At 40.3% G+C, this 12,267-nt stretch overlaps 1 protein-coding gene and 1 non-coding gene across 7 annotated transcripts in view; both read right to left on the bottom strand.

The window, feature by feature from the left end:
- Positions 1-12,267, bottom strand: part of LOC138807043 (transport and Golgi organization protein 6 homolog) — a 137,449-nt gene that overhangs the window by 60,264 nt on the left and 64,918 nt on the right. The window contains exon 15 of one of the 6 annotated variants that reach the window (XM_069992621.1): positions 347-774. The exons of the other annotated variants lie outside the window; for them this stretch is intronic. Within the exon in view, the coding sequence (XP_069848722.1) occupies positions 755-774 (20 nt within the window). The 3' untranslated portion in view covers positions 347-754. Of the gene's footprint in view, positions 1-346; positions 775-12,267 lie in introns of those variants that run through there. 6 annotated transcript variants of the gene reach the window in all.
- LOC138807103 (small nucleolar RNA SNORA26) lies at positions 1,116-1,240 on the bottom strand. Its single transcript, XR_011366051.1, has one exon. It is a non-coding gene; the product is annotated as a small nucleolar RNA SNORA26 (small nucleolar RNA).

Genomic DNA, 12,267 nt, shown 5'->3' with positions numbered 1-12,267 from the left:
CTAATGAACAAGACACAGTCACCATGCTTTGGTAAGCCCTTGTTGTGAAAAGGTCAATAGGGAGTACGACAACAGAGGGGACCATCTGTTTCAATCTGCACTAGCCCTGAACCTTGTCATCATAAACAATTCAGTTTCCCTAAACAGACATATAATTTTAAAAACATTCTCTCTTGATTAGAAAATACATATTCCTATAAGAGAAATGTTAAAAGTCCATAAGTAAAAAGACACAAAGGAAAAAAAAAATCCCTGAGTTTTTATGCCTTCATTTAAGACTCATTTGAAAATGGATTCCATTGCTTAAAAAAAAATTACTTGAAAACCACTGGTCTAAAATAACTTTATTGGTTGTCTCTGTAATTGGAATGTTTTACATAATAGTTAAAGATTGTGTACTGGACAATTTCATGTTGCATTTCATGAACGTGGGATTGAAGCCACAGCATTTTCTGTCAGTGGTAAGAAGATTTGGTGGGGCGGGGGTGGGGGGGGAGGAGTGAGTGACATGATACATGACATGTGAGAGGAAGCATCCTGCTAGGGCAGATAGATGGCTTCACACAGTGATTTTTTCAAATCATTTTTTTTTTGTGACTGTAGAATCTTGTTTTTACATGAATCTTGTTTTTGCAAGAAGTCAACGAAAGAGAAAAATCAGACTGTACTGCTCTGAGTCCACTCGGCCCACCCCCTTCTTCACCAGTCATGCAGGTGTTCTGGAGGATAGTTCAAGCAGTCTTTGCTGTCAGCCTTAGACCTGGTTTTCTGTACCTGCAGTATGGGATAGCAGCTCTCAGTTAATGGGCCTTCCTCTTCCATTCTTTGATGGGTAAAATGTTCTTAAAATAGGGACCCTGTGTTGTTGCCTTTGCTTCAGAGTACCTGCCTAGGCCACATTTTACATTTGTTTGTATGGTTGATAGATAATTGCTCTCCTCCAAACACAAATTCCACAGGACTATTCTCAGCAGTGTCCCTCATTATAATGGTGGCCTCAAACATAGACGTGCTCAATAAGTAACTCTTAAGTAAACAAATGACATTTTTAACTAATAAGAAAAACAAAACCACAATGGCCAAGGGTAGTATTTTACAGTTTTCCCTCCCTCATCAGCTGTGACTTCAGACAGGATCCAAATAGGAGTTTGATAATCTCTTCTGTGAGTTTTATGGACGCTTATTTACCTCTTCTGTGCAGCTTCTTAAAAAATTATACCCTTGTACCTTACAAGGGCACAGGAAAGGGGATACCCTGCTCTTTTTGTTCCTATTTAAGGTCAGGTTATGAGTAATGAAACAAAAGTTGAATACAATGTGCAAATGTACTTCTAAAAAAAGCCTTCTCAAGAAGGAAAACTTTCGATCATGCCCCAACAAGTGGCTGGAGAGATGATCTAATTAGTTCTTCAATAGCTCTAGGTCTGAGATCTGTTTCCTGAGGCTCAATTCATTCCCAACCCACCTGCCTCCTCAGGGGGAGCAGAGGTACCACAAGGTCAGAAAGCAAAGCCAAGTATCAAGGTCTAATGAACAAATCTAAAGCTAAGTTGCTAAACAGAACAGGCACCATTTAAAGGTGGTTTTCTACCACTGTCTAAGATCTGACATGACCTAAGAGGGTGAAATTGATGCTTCACTAAGTTAAAAATGTTAAACTTATGATTCAGCAACAAAGGAACTATGTCAGGGTTAATAAAAATTATAATTGGGCTTATTAAATGTGTGAGCAACTTCAAGGATCCTCTTAATCACATCTGGTGAGATTAGGAATTTTAATTTGTATTTGAAGGGTCATGTAAGCTTTTTAGTGTGAGAAAGAAAGAGACAGAAGGACAAAGTACCCCTCTACTGCTACCTCCACTGACTCTGATAGGAACCTTGGAGAGTATAGAATACTGTATTGTATGATGAGTCAATTCTACTTAGATGCACTCTTCCTCTATCCTCTTTAACTTGTCTTCCAATTCTAACTATTCTAAAGTAGGGTTAGCTCTAGGGTATATTTTAAATATCTATTCTGCAGGAAGAGTACTTACAGGCTCCTTAATAGCCTGTAAAGTAGACATTTAAAAAGCAACTCTTTAGCCCAAGGTAGTTCACAATTGCCTTCTTGCTTGAGAATCCTGCCTATGTGACAGTTAGTCTACATGAATAAGAGGTGAAGGATTTGAAATGAGCCCTGGAAACCATGAAATTAAGAAGTCTGTAATTGCTTAGCTGGAAATGTCAAGATCAACTGGTTCCACAGCTTAATTTTATTGCCTGCAAGTGCAGGGGCCATGGGGATTTGAGAAAGGTTCTAAGGGCCTTGGTTGTGGAGTTGAATCCATTACCTGCTGGTTAGCTAAGTAACAACTTCTGAGTCTTGGTTTCTTTGTCTGAGAAAATGTGGAGATAGATACTGGCTCTGACAGTGTTGTCCAGAGGAGCAAATAAAATAATTTAAGTTTTATGTGATATATAGGTAATACTAGTAAATCATGAGGGAGAAAAGGCAAATAAATAGTAACTATTAGCAAGGATGATACCTTCAAATCCAGGAAAGCTAACACCAAGCCATTAGTTGGAGAAGTGAAAACTGGAAAGTACAAAGACCCCTGGAGCCCATGCAGGAAAGCCCTCCATATTCCAGTTGATCATGCTCCTCACCTAGGGGCCTGCATTGTGCCACTGACAACCTGAACTGCTTTCTTTCCCTTTTGCCTGCCTCACTCCTCAATATCTTCCAGCATTCATTCTCCCTTTCACCTCAATCTCTGACTCCATTTCCATCTAAATCCTGCCATCCATCCTTCATATGCCCAAGAGCTCCATGAAAAACTACTGTACTGAATTTTTAAGTTAAACACATTTTTTTGGCAGTATTTTTGTTGTTGTTGTTCATACTGGGGTTTGAACTAGACTCTAGATCTTGATGGACAAGTGTTCTACCTCTTGAGACATGCTCCCAATCCTTTCTGCATCAGTTATTTTTCAAGGACGGCTACAGTTTTTGCCCAGAACAGTCTTGAACCCTATTCCTCTTATTTATGGCCCTTATGTAGCTGAGATGAAAGGCACACATCACACAGATTTATTGGTTGAAATAAGGGTCTGGTTAACTTTTTACCTGGGCAGATTTTAAGTTGAGATTCTTCCAATCTCCACCACCAAAGTGGATAAGTATAAGCCATGCCCCACCTTATTTTCTTTCTTTTCTTTGTTCTTTCTTTTCTCTCTTCTTTCTTCCTTTTCTTCTCTACTTTCTCCATCCTTCCTTCCTTCCTTCCTGTCTTCCTTCCTTCCTTCTTTCCTTCTTTCTTTCCCTGATACTGGAGCTTGAATTCAGATACCTGTGATTGCTAGGCAGGCACTCTACCATATGAGCTATGCCTCCAGATCTTAAGTTAATTTTAAAAGTGTATAACTCAATTACTGTAAGTACATTGTATAAGGTCATTCAATGATCACAACTATGTAATTCTAAAACATATTCATCTCCTCAAAAAAGAAACCTGATATCCATTATGTAATATCCCATTCCAATTCTCTGTCCTTTAGTAACCACTACTTTTGATATTTATAAGATCAGCCTAGGGCTGGGAAGGTAGTTCAGTGGTAAAGTGCTTGCCTTGCATGCATGAGGCCCTAGGTTTGATTCCTCAGCACCACATAAGCAAAAAAGAAAAAAAGCCGGAAGTGGTGCTGTGGCTCAAGTGGTAGAGTGCTAGTCTTGAGCTGAAGGGCTGAGGGACAGCGCCCAGGCCCAGAGTTCAGGCCCCACAACCGGACCAAAAAAAAAAAAAAAGATCAGCCTATTCAGTATATTTTATATAAATGGAATCATATGATATATAGCCTTTTGTTTCTGCCTTCTTTTTTTTTTTTTTTTTTTGGGGGGGGTGGGGTCCAGTCATGGGGCCTGAACTCTGGGCCTGGGCGCTGTCCCTAAGCTCTTCAGCTCAAGGCTAGCACTCTACCACTTGAGCCACAGCACCACTTCCAGCTTTTTTTTTTTCTTTTTGCTTATGTGGTGCTGAGGAATCAAACCCAGGGCCTCAGGCATGCAAAGCAAGCACTCTACCACTGAGCCACCTTCCCAGCCCTCTGCCTTCTTTCACTTACCACATTTTAAGGTTCATTCATATCAAAGTATGAATCATTCCTTTTCATTGTCAAATAATATTCCATTATATAAATGTGCCAGATTTTAATTATCCATTCATCCATATCTTAGTTTTTCTTATTTTGGGACTGTTACAAGTAATGCTGACATATAAACTTTTGTGTGAATGTGTTACTTCTCCTGAAATGGAATATGGGTACAACAGGTGGGTCATATGATAACTATGTTTATCTTCTTGAGGACTGCCAGATGTTTTTTTCACAACAACTTCAGCATTTTGCATTTCTACCAGCAGTATATGAATAATCTGTAAATATTTTAAATAGATAATTTAAACATGCTATTTACTGGCATCAGAAATACAACAAATCTCAAAAGTTCTATACAGAAAGCTAGAGGCTTCCCTAACTCCACAATCTCAGTGTTATGTGTTCCTAAAAGTTCATGAGCTAAAAGTCAATCCTTAGTTACCACAGTGTTGAGAGATGGGACTTTTATGAAGTGATTAGTCATGAGGACTCTGCCCTCATAAATGGACTGATGCCATCATGGGTGGGAGTGGGCAGTGGCTTGCTGAAAAGGATGGGTTCAAACCTTTTACCTCCAAACCTATCTTGTCTCTGTCCTCACCACACCTGACCCTCACCAGATCTGGGCCCTTAGCCTTTAAATCTCTCAGCTCCCAGAGATAAAACCAATAAATGTCTGTCCTTGATAAATTATCCAGGCCCAAATATTCTGTTACAGTAGCTCAAAACAGGCTAAGACAAAAAGTAAACTGCATTAATGCCAGAACCGACTTCTGAAGCCTTTCCTAATGCTCCTGACTATAATGCTAAAACATGATGTCCATCAGTGGGAAGCAGAGCAGGAAGTATAAGTTTGGAAAATGAGCTGCAAAGATACACATAGAGATTACTTAAAAATGAATATTCTACATATTGCCAAATATTCAAAACAAAAATCAAGTAGGTAAGACATCAGTATATTATTAAATTATAAAAGACTGATTTGCTGATTTCCATAGGCAGGCCTGGTTCTCCTATACTAAGACCACTATAAAACAAAAAACAAAACAAAACAAAAAACCTTTAACAGGAAGTATGGGCTTCATGATTTTTTATTTCTCACTCTGGCTAGAGCATAGTCTTCAGAGTCAAAGGGACTTGGATTCAAACCCTGTTCTTGTCACTTTTATCTGAGTCACTTTGGGCCAAGTAAATAACTTCTTTGGGCCTCAGTCTACTCTTCTGTAAGATGGGGGTGATGCTGAGCACCAGTGGTTCACGCCTATAATCCTAGCTACTCAGGAGATTGAGAGCTGAGGATCATAGTTCAAAGCCAGCCCAGGCAAGGAAAGTTCATGAGAATCTCATCTCCAATAAACCACCAGAAAACTGGAAGTGGCACTGTGGCTCAAGTGGTAGAGCACTTGCCTTGAGGTGAAGAGCTCAGGGATAGCAGCCAGGCCAAGAGTTAAAGCTCTATGACCAAACAAAAAGAAAGAAAGATGGAGGTGATATTACTAACTTGTAGGGTTGTATGACTGGCATGTAATACAATGGAAATTTCTACATTACTTATTGCCATTTATTCCATATGGTAATTATCTAGAGCAATCTTGAAGACCAAAATAACAGCAATCCAGGCAGTAGTGGCCCACGTGTATAAACCTAGCTACTTGGGAGGCTGAGATTTGAGGATCACAGGTACTAAGCCAGCCTGGGCAGGAATGTCTGTGAGACCTTTAATTAACCACCCCAAAACCAGAAGCAGAGTTGTGACTCAAAGTGGTAGAGTGCTAGCTTTGAACAAAAAAGCTCAGGGAGGGTGCCCAGGCCTTGAGCTCCAGGTAAATGACCAAATAAACCCTTAAGAAAACAAAAATCAAAACAAAAACCCTAACTGTGGCCCTAGTGCTAGTGGCTCATGCCTATAATCCTAGCTATTCATTCAGGAGGCTGCAATCTGAGAATAGATGTTGGATGAGACTCATCTCCAGTTAACCAGAAAAAAGGCTGCACATACAACCTGTACATGAATGTCTAGAACAATACTATTCATATGTGAAAAGGTAGAAATAATCCATTAGCTGATGATAAACTGTGGCTAATCAGTATGGCGAAGTATTGAGTTACAAAATGAACTGTAACAATCCATTCTATAACAAGAATGACCCTCAAAAAATTATACTAAAGGCCGGGCGCTGGTGGCTCACGCCTGTAATCCTAGCTACTCAGGAGGCTGAGATCTGAGGATCGCGGTTCAAAGCCAGCCCGGGCAGGAGAGACTGTGAGACTCCTATCTCCAATAAACCACCAGAAAACCGGAAGTGGCGCTGTAGCTCAAGTGGTAGAGCGCTCGCCTTGAGCTGAAGAGCTGAGGGACAGCGCTCAGGCCCAGAGTTCAAGCCCCACGACCGACAAAAAAAAAAAAAAAAAAAAAAAAAAAATATACTAAAGTGAAAGGAGCCAGATAGAAAAGATCTTTGTCTGATGCCATTGTACTCTATGATTCCATTTACATGAATGTCCAGTATAAATTCAGAGAAAAGGTAGATGGGGGATGGGTGTGTGTCTCAGTGGCAGAGAAAAAAAGTATATTAGGCTGCAGGGGCTGTGGGAAAGAGGAATGGGAAGTACTGACAATGGATATGAGATGATGAAAATAAAATTAGATAGCAGTGATGGTCATAAAACTCTTTATACTAAAAACTACTGACTTACATACTTTAATTTGGTGAATTTTAAGTATGTAAATAATAAATAAGAAGTTTAAAAAATTAGGATAACTTCTACTTCACAGAATTACTTCATGAGTTTACTGAGAGAGCACATATGAAAGACTTTTAATAAATGCTCATTGTTAATTAGGTGCTACAGAAACCAGACAGAACATAAAAGAAATCTTCCCATTTCAAGGACATAAATGGAGATGATAAACTTCACAGGACTGCATTCCAAATTTCCATGCCAGATCCAATTAGATGATCCTTCAAGGGATAAAATTATTTTCAGTTAATGGTTTCTCAACTTTCTTTATTTGAGGTAGAAATCTGAGAAGGAGATAGAGTTCATTGCCTCACAAGTTAAGGCTTGCAATCCTGCTCAGTTTGAAATCTGTTAAGAATAATGCCATCCTGAATCTATAGTCCCCTTCTGGGCTTTCTACCTTACCCCCTTTGACTCTTTTGACAAAAAATAAAAACTGTTCTCTGAAAGGAAGAGAATGGAAGAGAGAGTGTAATTTGTCTGGACATGTCAAGATGCCTGACTCCCTTCACCTCCCATGTTGGCTCAGGGCATAGGTGGTTTTCTATTTGTTTTTAATAAGCCCAGAGTTTTATTCCAAGATCTTTTGGGACTGAGTATAAAGCTCAGTTGTAGAACAATTACATAGCATACATGTGACCCAGGTTCGATCCCAGTACTCTCACCACAAACAACAAAAATCCTTTTGACACTGAGAGGGAATCACTTGGACCCTTGAAATGCATCTATTGGTTCCACAATGTCCTTTATTTGAAAGGGACTGAGAAGACACCTGAGCAGACCCACACCATTATAGATAATCTAGCTATACTATCTTACTGAAGAATATCACTAAATTGTTTATCACATTCATTACTCAACAAGTATTTCAAAACTGAAATGTGAAAAATGACATACACTTCTGCTTTTTACCCTCTACACTTCCTTGTCATTGAAAATTTTAAGATAATGAGAATGTATTACTTGTATGACAGTATGGGCAATAAAAACAATGAGGGCCAAGCACCAGAGGGGCTTATGCGTGTAATCCTAGCTACTCAGGAGGCTGAGATCTGAGGATCCTGGTTCAAAGCTAGCTCAGGCAGAAAAGTCCATGAAACTCTTATCTCCAATTAACCACCAGGAAAAAAAAAAAAACTGGAAGTGGCGCTGTGTGGCTCAAGTGGTAGAGCGCTCACCTTGAACTGAATAGCTCAGGGACAGTGCCCAGGCCTAGAGTTCAAGCCCCACAACCCACAATAAACAAACAAACAAACAAAAAACCCCAACAACAATGAGGAATGACTACAGAAAGGGGAAACAATTTTAGTATGTTTAAAATCAAGTCATCTGGGACTGGGGTCACGCCCCAGTGGTAGAGTGGCTACCTATAAAGTGTGGAACTCTGAGTACAAACACAAGTATTGGTTTTAAAAAAAAAAAAAAAAAAAAGGAAGGGGGCTGGGAAGGTGGCTCAGTGGTAGAGTGCTTGCCTTGCATGCATGAGGCCCTGGGTTTGATTCCTCAGCACCACATAAGCAAAAAGAAAAAAGCCAGAAGTGGCACTGTGGCTCAAGTGGTAGAGTGCTAGCCTTGAGCTGAAGAGCTGAGGGACAGCGCCCAGGCCCAGAGTTCAGGCCCCACAACCAAAAAAAAAAAGGAAGGAAGAAAGGAAGGAAGGGAGGGAGGGAGGGAGGGAGGGAGGGAGGGAGGGAAAGAAGGAAGGAAAGAAAGAAGGAGGGAAAAAAGGAAAAGATGGCGCCATTGATCTATCTGTAAACTGGATGATAACTGGAACTTAGCAACTTTGTAAATAATTCTCTGCCAGAAGTAGTAGTATATGGGACAATGAACTTCTAGGACAACGAACTCCACCCCTACTCTCCCAGTGAGAACAAGCAAAGATGAAGATAAGTCTTTTAGTCAAACTCAAGATTAACTCATAGGGAATTTAGTTCTCAGATGGCTGTGATGGTCAGATGATAGGTACATGAGAAGTTCCTAAATCAAGCATCAATAAATATCAATATCTCTTAAATGAATGAGTTTACTTAATTTTAATTCTCTGACAGAAGAATTTTGTTTTTCTCTTCTCTACCATAACACAGACAAACAGAACTCATAAAAGAAATCCAATGTATCAACAAACTAAGCAAAATCAGACACTATAGCTCTAACATGGAGCTATCTAAGCAGCCTAGATGAGGCAAACTTTAAACACACACTTATACCCCAGCATGAAGTGGGACAACTAGGCCACCCTGTCCTTAGGACTTATCTAGGAGTCTGGATGGCTTTGATGCTGCAGTGGTTTAGGCTTAGGGAAACTACCTTGGCAATGCAGGTGGGAAAATTGAGCTCTTGCCTTTCTTAATGGGAAATTCACCCAAGGCTTGGCTTTTAAGTGCACATTACAAACACCAAAACATCAATTAGTTAAATCTTGTCCATCTTAGGGAACTAAGAGGAGAAATTATACTGCCACCTCCCATGTTTTTCATCACCAAATTAGCCTCTAACTGATTAGCACACCAATTAAAATCACTAAAAACAAACACAACACCAACTGTTGCAATTTTGACAGTAGATCCTAAAGGCTAATGAGCTCAATGGGTTAATCAGCTAAGGAACTTATTCCAATCAGCAATGCTACCACATTAGAATGACACTCCACTATTTCCCAAATCCTAGTCCTTAAAAAAAAAAAAAGAAAGAAAAAGAAAAAGTAAAGAAAAAAAAATCTCCTTGACAGTATTATAGTATTTTTTTTTTTTTTTTAGGAAAGCCCAGGATGGTCTGTTTTCTGAGTTATTTATTAGAGGCATTCTAAGTTCCTGCTTTATTTTTATTTATTTTTTATTTTTTAATCTTTTTGTTAATCCTGGGACATGGACTCTGGACCTGGGCACTGTCCCTGAGCCTCTGTGCTCAAGGCTAGCTAGCACTCTACCACTTGAGCCACAGGGCCATTTCCAGTTTTTGCAGATTAGTTTACTGGAGAAAAGAGTGTCATTGCTGGACGATGGTGGCTCACACCTGTAATCCTAGCTACTCAGGAGGCTGAGATTTGAGGATCGTGGTTCAATGCCAGCACAGGCAAGAAAGTCCTTGAGACTCTTATTCCAATTAACCACCAGAAAACCGGAAGTGGCTCTGTTACTCAAGTGGTAGAGCGTTGGCCTTGAGGTGAAGAGCTGAGGGACAGCGCCCAGGCCCAGAGTTCAAGTCCCATGACTGTCCAAAAAACAAAAAAGAAAAGAAAAGAAAAGAAAGTCTTATGGACTTTCTTGCCCCAGCTGGCTTCAAACTGCAATCATCTGATCTCAGCCTCCAGAGTAGCTAGGATTTCAAGCATGAGCCACTGGTACCTGGCAGTTCCTGCTTTATTCATTTCTATGATTTCTTTCTTTTTATTTTTTTGATTAGTTGTGGGGCTTTAACTCTGAGCCTGGGCCCTGTCCCTCAGCTCTTCAGCTCAAGGAGAGCACTCTACCACTTGAGCCATAGTGCCACTTCCAGCTTTCTGGTGGTTAATTGGAAGTAAGAGTCTCACAGACTTTCTTGCCTGGGCTGGCTTTGAACCATGATCCTCAGATCTCAAGTCTCCTGGGTAGCTAGGATTACAGGCATGAGCTACCAGCACCCAGCTTCATTTCTCTGATTTCTGTAAGTACCATTCCATATCACATAACCTCATGTGGCCTCTTGAGCACCATGGGGCAGAGGCTCCAGGGCTCCTCTACCTCTCTGCATTAGGTTAATTAACCTTCTCTCCTGAACCCTCTACTATGGATGAGGAACCTCCAGCTTTAGGGTGGTATAAGCTGTGAAATCATTTGATCTGTGGCGGGTCAGATCAGATACCTATGCTTTTTATCAGTTACCTGGGACCATCTGCCTATATTGACAATCTGTTTTTTGTTGTTGGTGTCTATACTGGGGTTTGAACTCAGGGTTTCATACTCTGAGCTTTTCTGCTCAAGACTGTAGGTCTAACACATGAGCCATATCTCCATTTCCTGTACTGATAATTTTGTGTGGCCCTTGAATGATGCTATAACTATTCTAATGGCAGAAAAAAGTTCCCCATCTTGCCTGATTTCACATAACTTGTCTTTTTACCTCCTTGGGTGGTCATTTTGTTTCCTCTGAAGGATTTGTTTTACCTTTCAATCTCAACACAACTCACAGTTAATCTAAAGTGTTTTGTATATAATAGGTACACAACATGTTTGTTGAGTAAAGAAAGAATTCCGAGGCTCAGGCCTTCATCACTACATGTTTTCCTCTCTGCATTATCTCTTAAGCTTCAAATAGTAAGTCTGTATACAACAAACCCAAATTGCATCCAGAAATAATAAGCCTGTCAGAACCTGTTCCCACTTCGGTGTTCTTTGTGAGCCTTGCTTTTGGAAAGTAAACAGAACACACAGTGTGAACAACTGCCTTACTAGTATGAATTCTGCACTCTCTACATCCACAGACTGTGCTATAGGTCTTGGCAGTTTATTCCACTACAGGAACAGAGTGTATTTTTTAACTTATAAGCTGGACTACATGACTTACTTTGGCCAACAGAATGAGGCAGAAATGACAGGATGTTATTTGAAGCTTAGGTCTAAAGAGGCCTCTTGATTTTTTGCTTGCTCTCTACCACTTCCAACATCATCTCCATGAGAACATGCTTGGAAGGTTCCTGACCAAGCACAATCAGGAATGTATGCATAGAGCCAGCCCCAAGACCTGCAGGGAGAAGCAGAGCTTCCCAGTCAAACCCAGCCTATATCTGCTGAACCTCAACTGTTTTGTAGATGCAAAAATGTTATGATAATAAATGATCTGTGTTTTAAGCCATAGAATGCTTGAGTAGTTTAAATAGCAATAACTGATAACATCAGCCTACTTAAGATTTAAATCTGAAACCAGGCACCAGTGGCTCACAACTGTAATCCTAGTTATTCTGGAGGAGAATCTTGGTTTGAAGTCTGCCTAGGCAGAAAAGTCCAAGAGTCTCCATCTCCCAAATAACCAGTAAAAAGCATGGCTGCTGGTGTGGCTCAAGTAGTAATGCTTTAGGCACAATGCTATGATACCAGAAAAAAAAAAAAAGAGATTTCTAAAAAGTTATGCATATTACCACCAGCAATCCAACAAAAAGTAACTATCTTTTTTTTTTTCTTTGGGTCCGGTCATGGGGCCTGAACTCTGGGCCTGGGCGCTATCCCTCAGCTCTTCAGCTCAAGGCTAGTGCTCTACCACTTGAGCCACAGCGCCACTTCCGGCTTTTTTCTTTTTGCTTATGTGGTGCTGAGGAATTGAACCCAGGGCCTCAGCATGCAAGGCAAGCACTCTACCACTGAGCCACCTTCCCAGCCCTTTTTTTTTTTTTAATAGATTTTTCTTTTTTGG

Source organism: Dipodomys merriami, unplaced genomic scaffold (genome assembly GCF_024711535.1).
Source record: "Dipodomys merriami isolate MVZ:Mamm:240054 unplaced genomic scaffold, mDipMer1.0.p SCAF_41, whole genome shotgun sequence".
Classification (NCBI taxonomy): domain Eukaryota; kingdom Metazoa; phylum Chordata; class Mammalia; order Rodentia; family Heteromyidae; genus Dipodomys; species Dipodomys merriami.
This window is presented reverse-complemented; position numbering and strand designations above follow the sequence as displayed.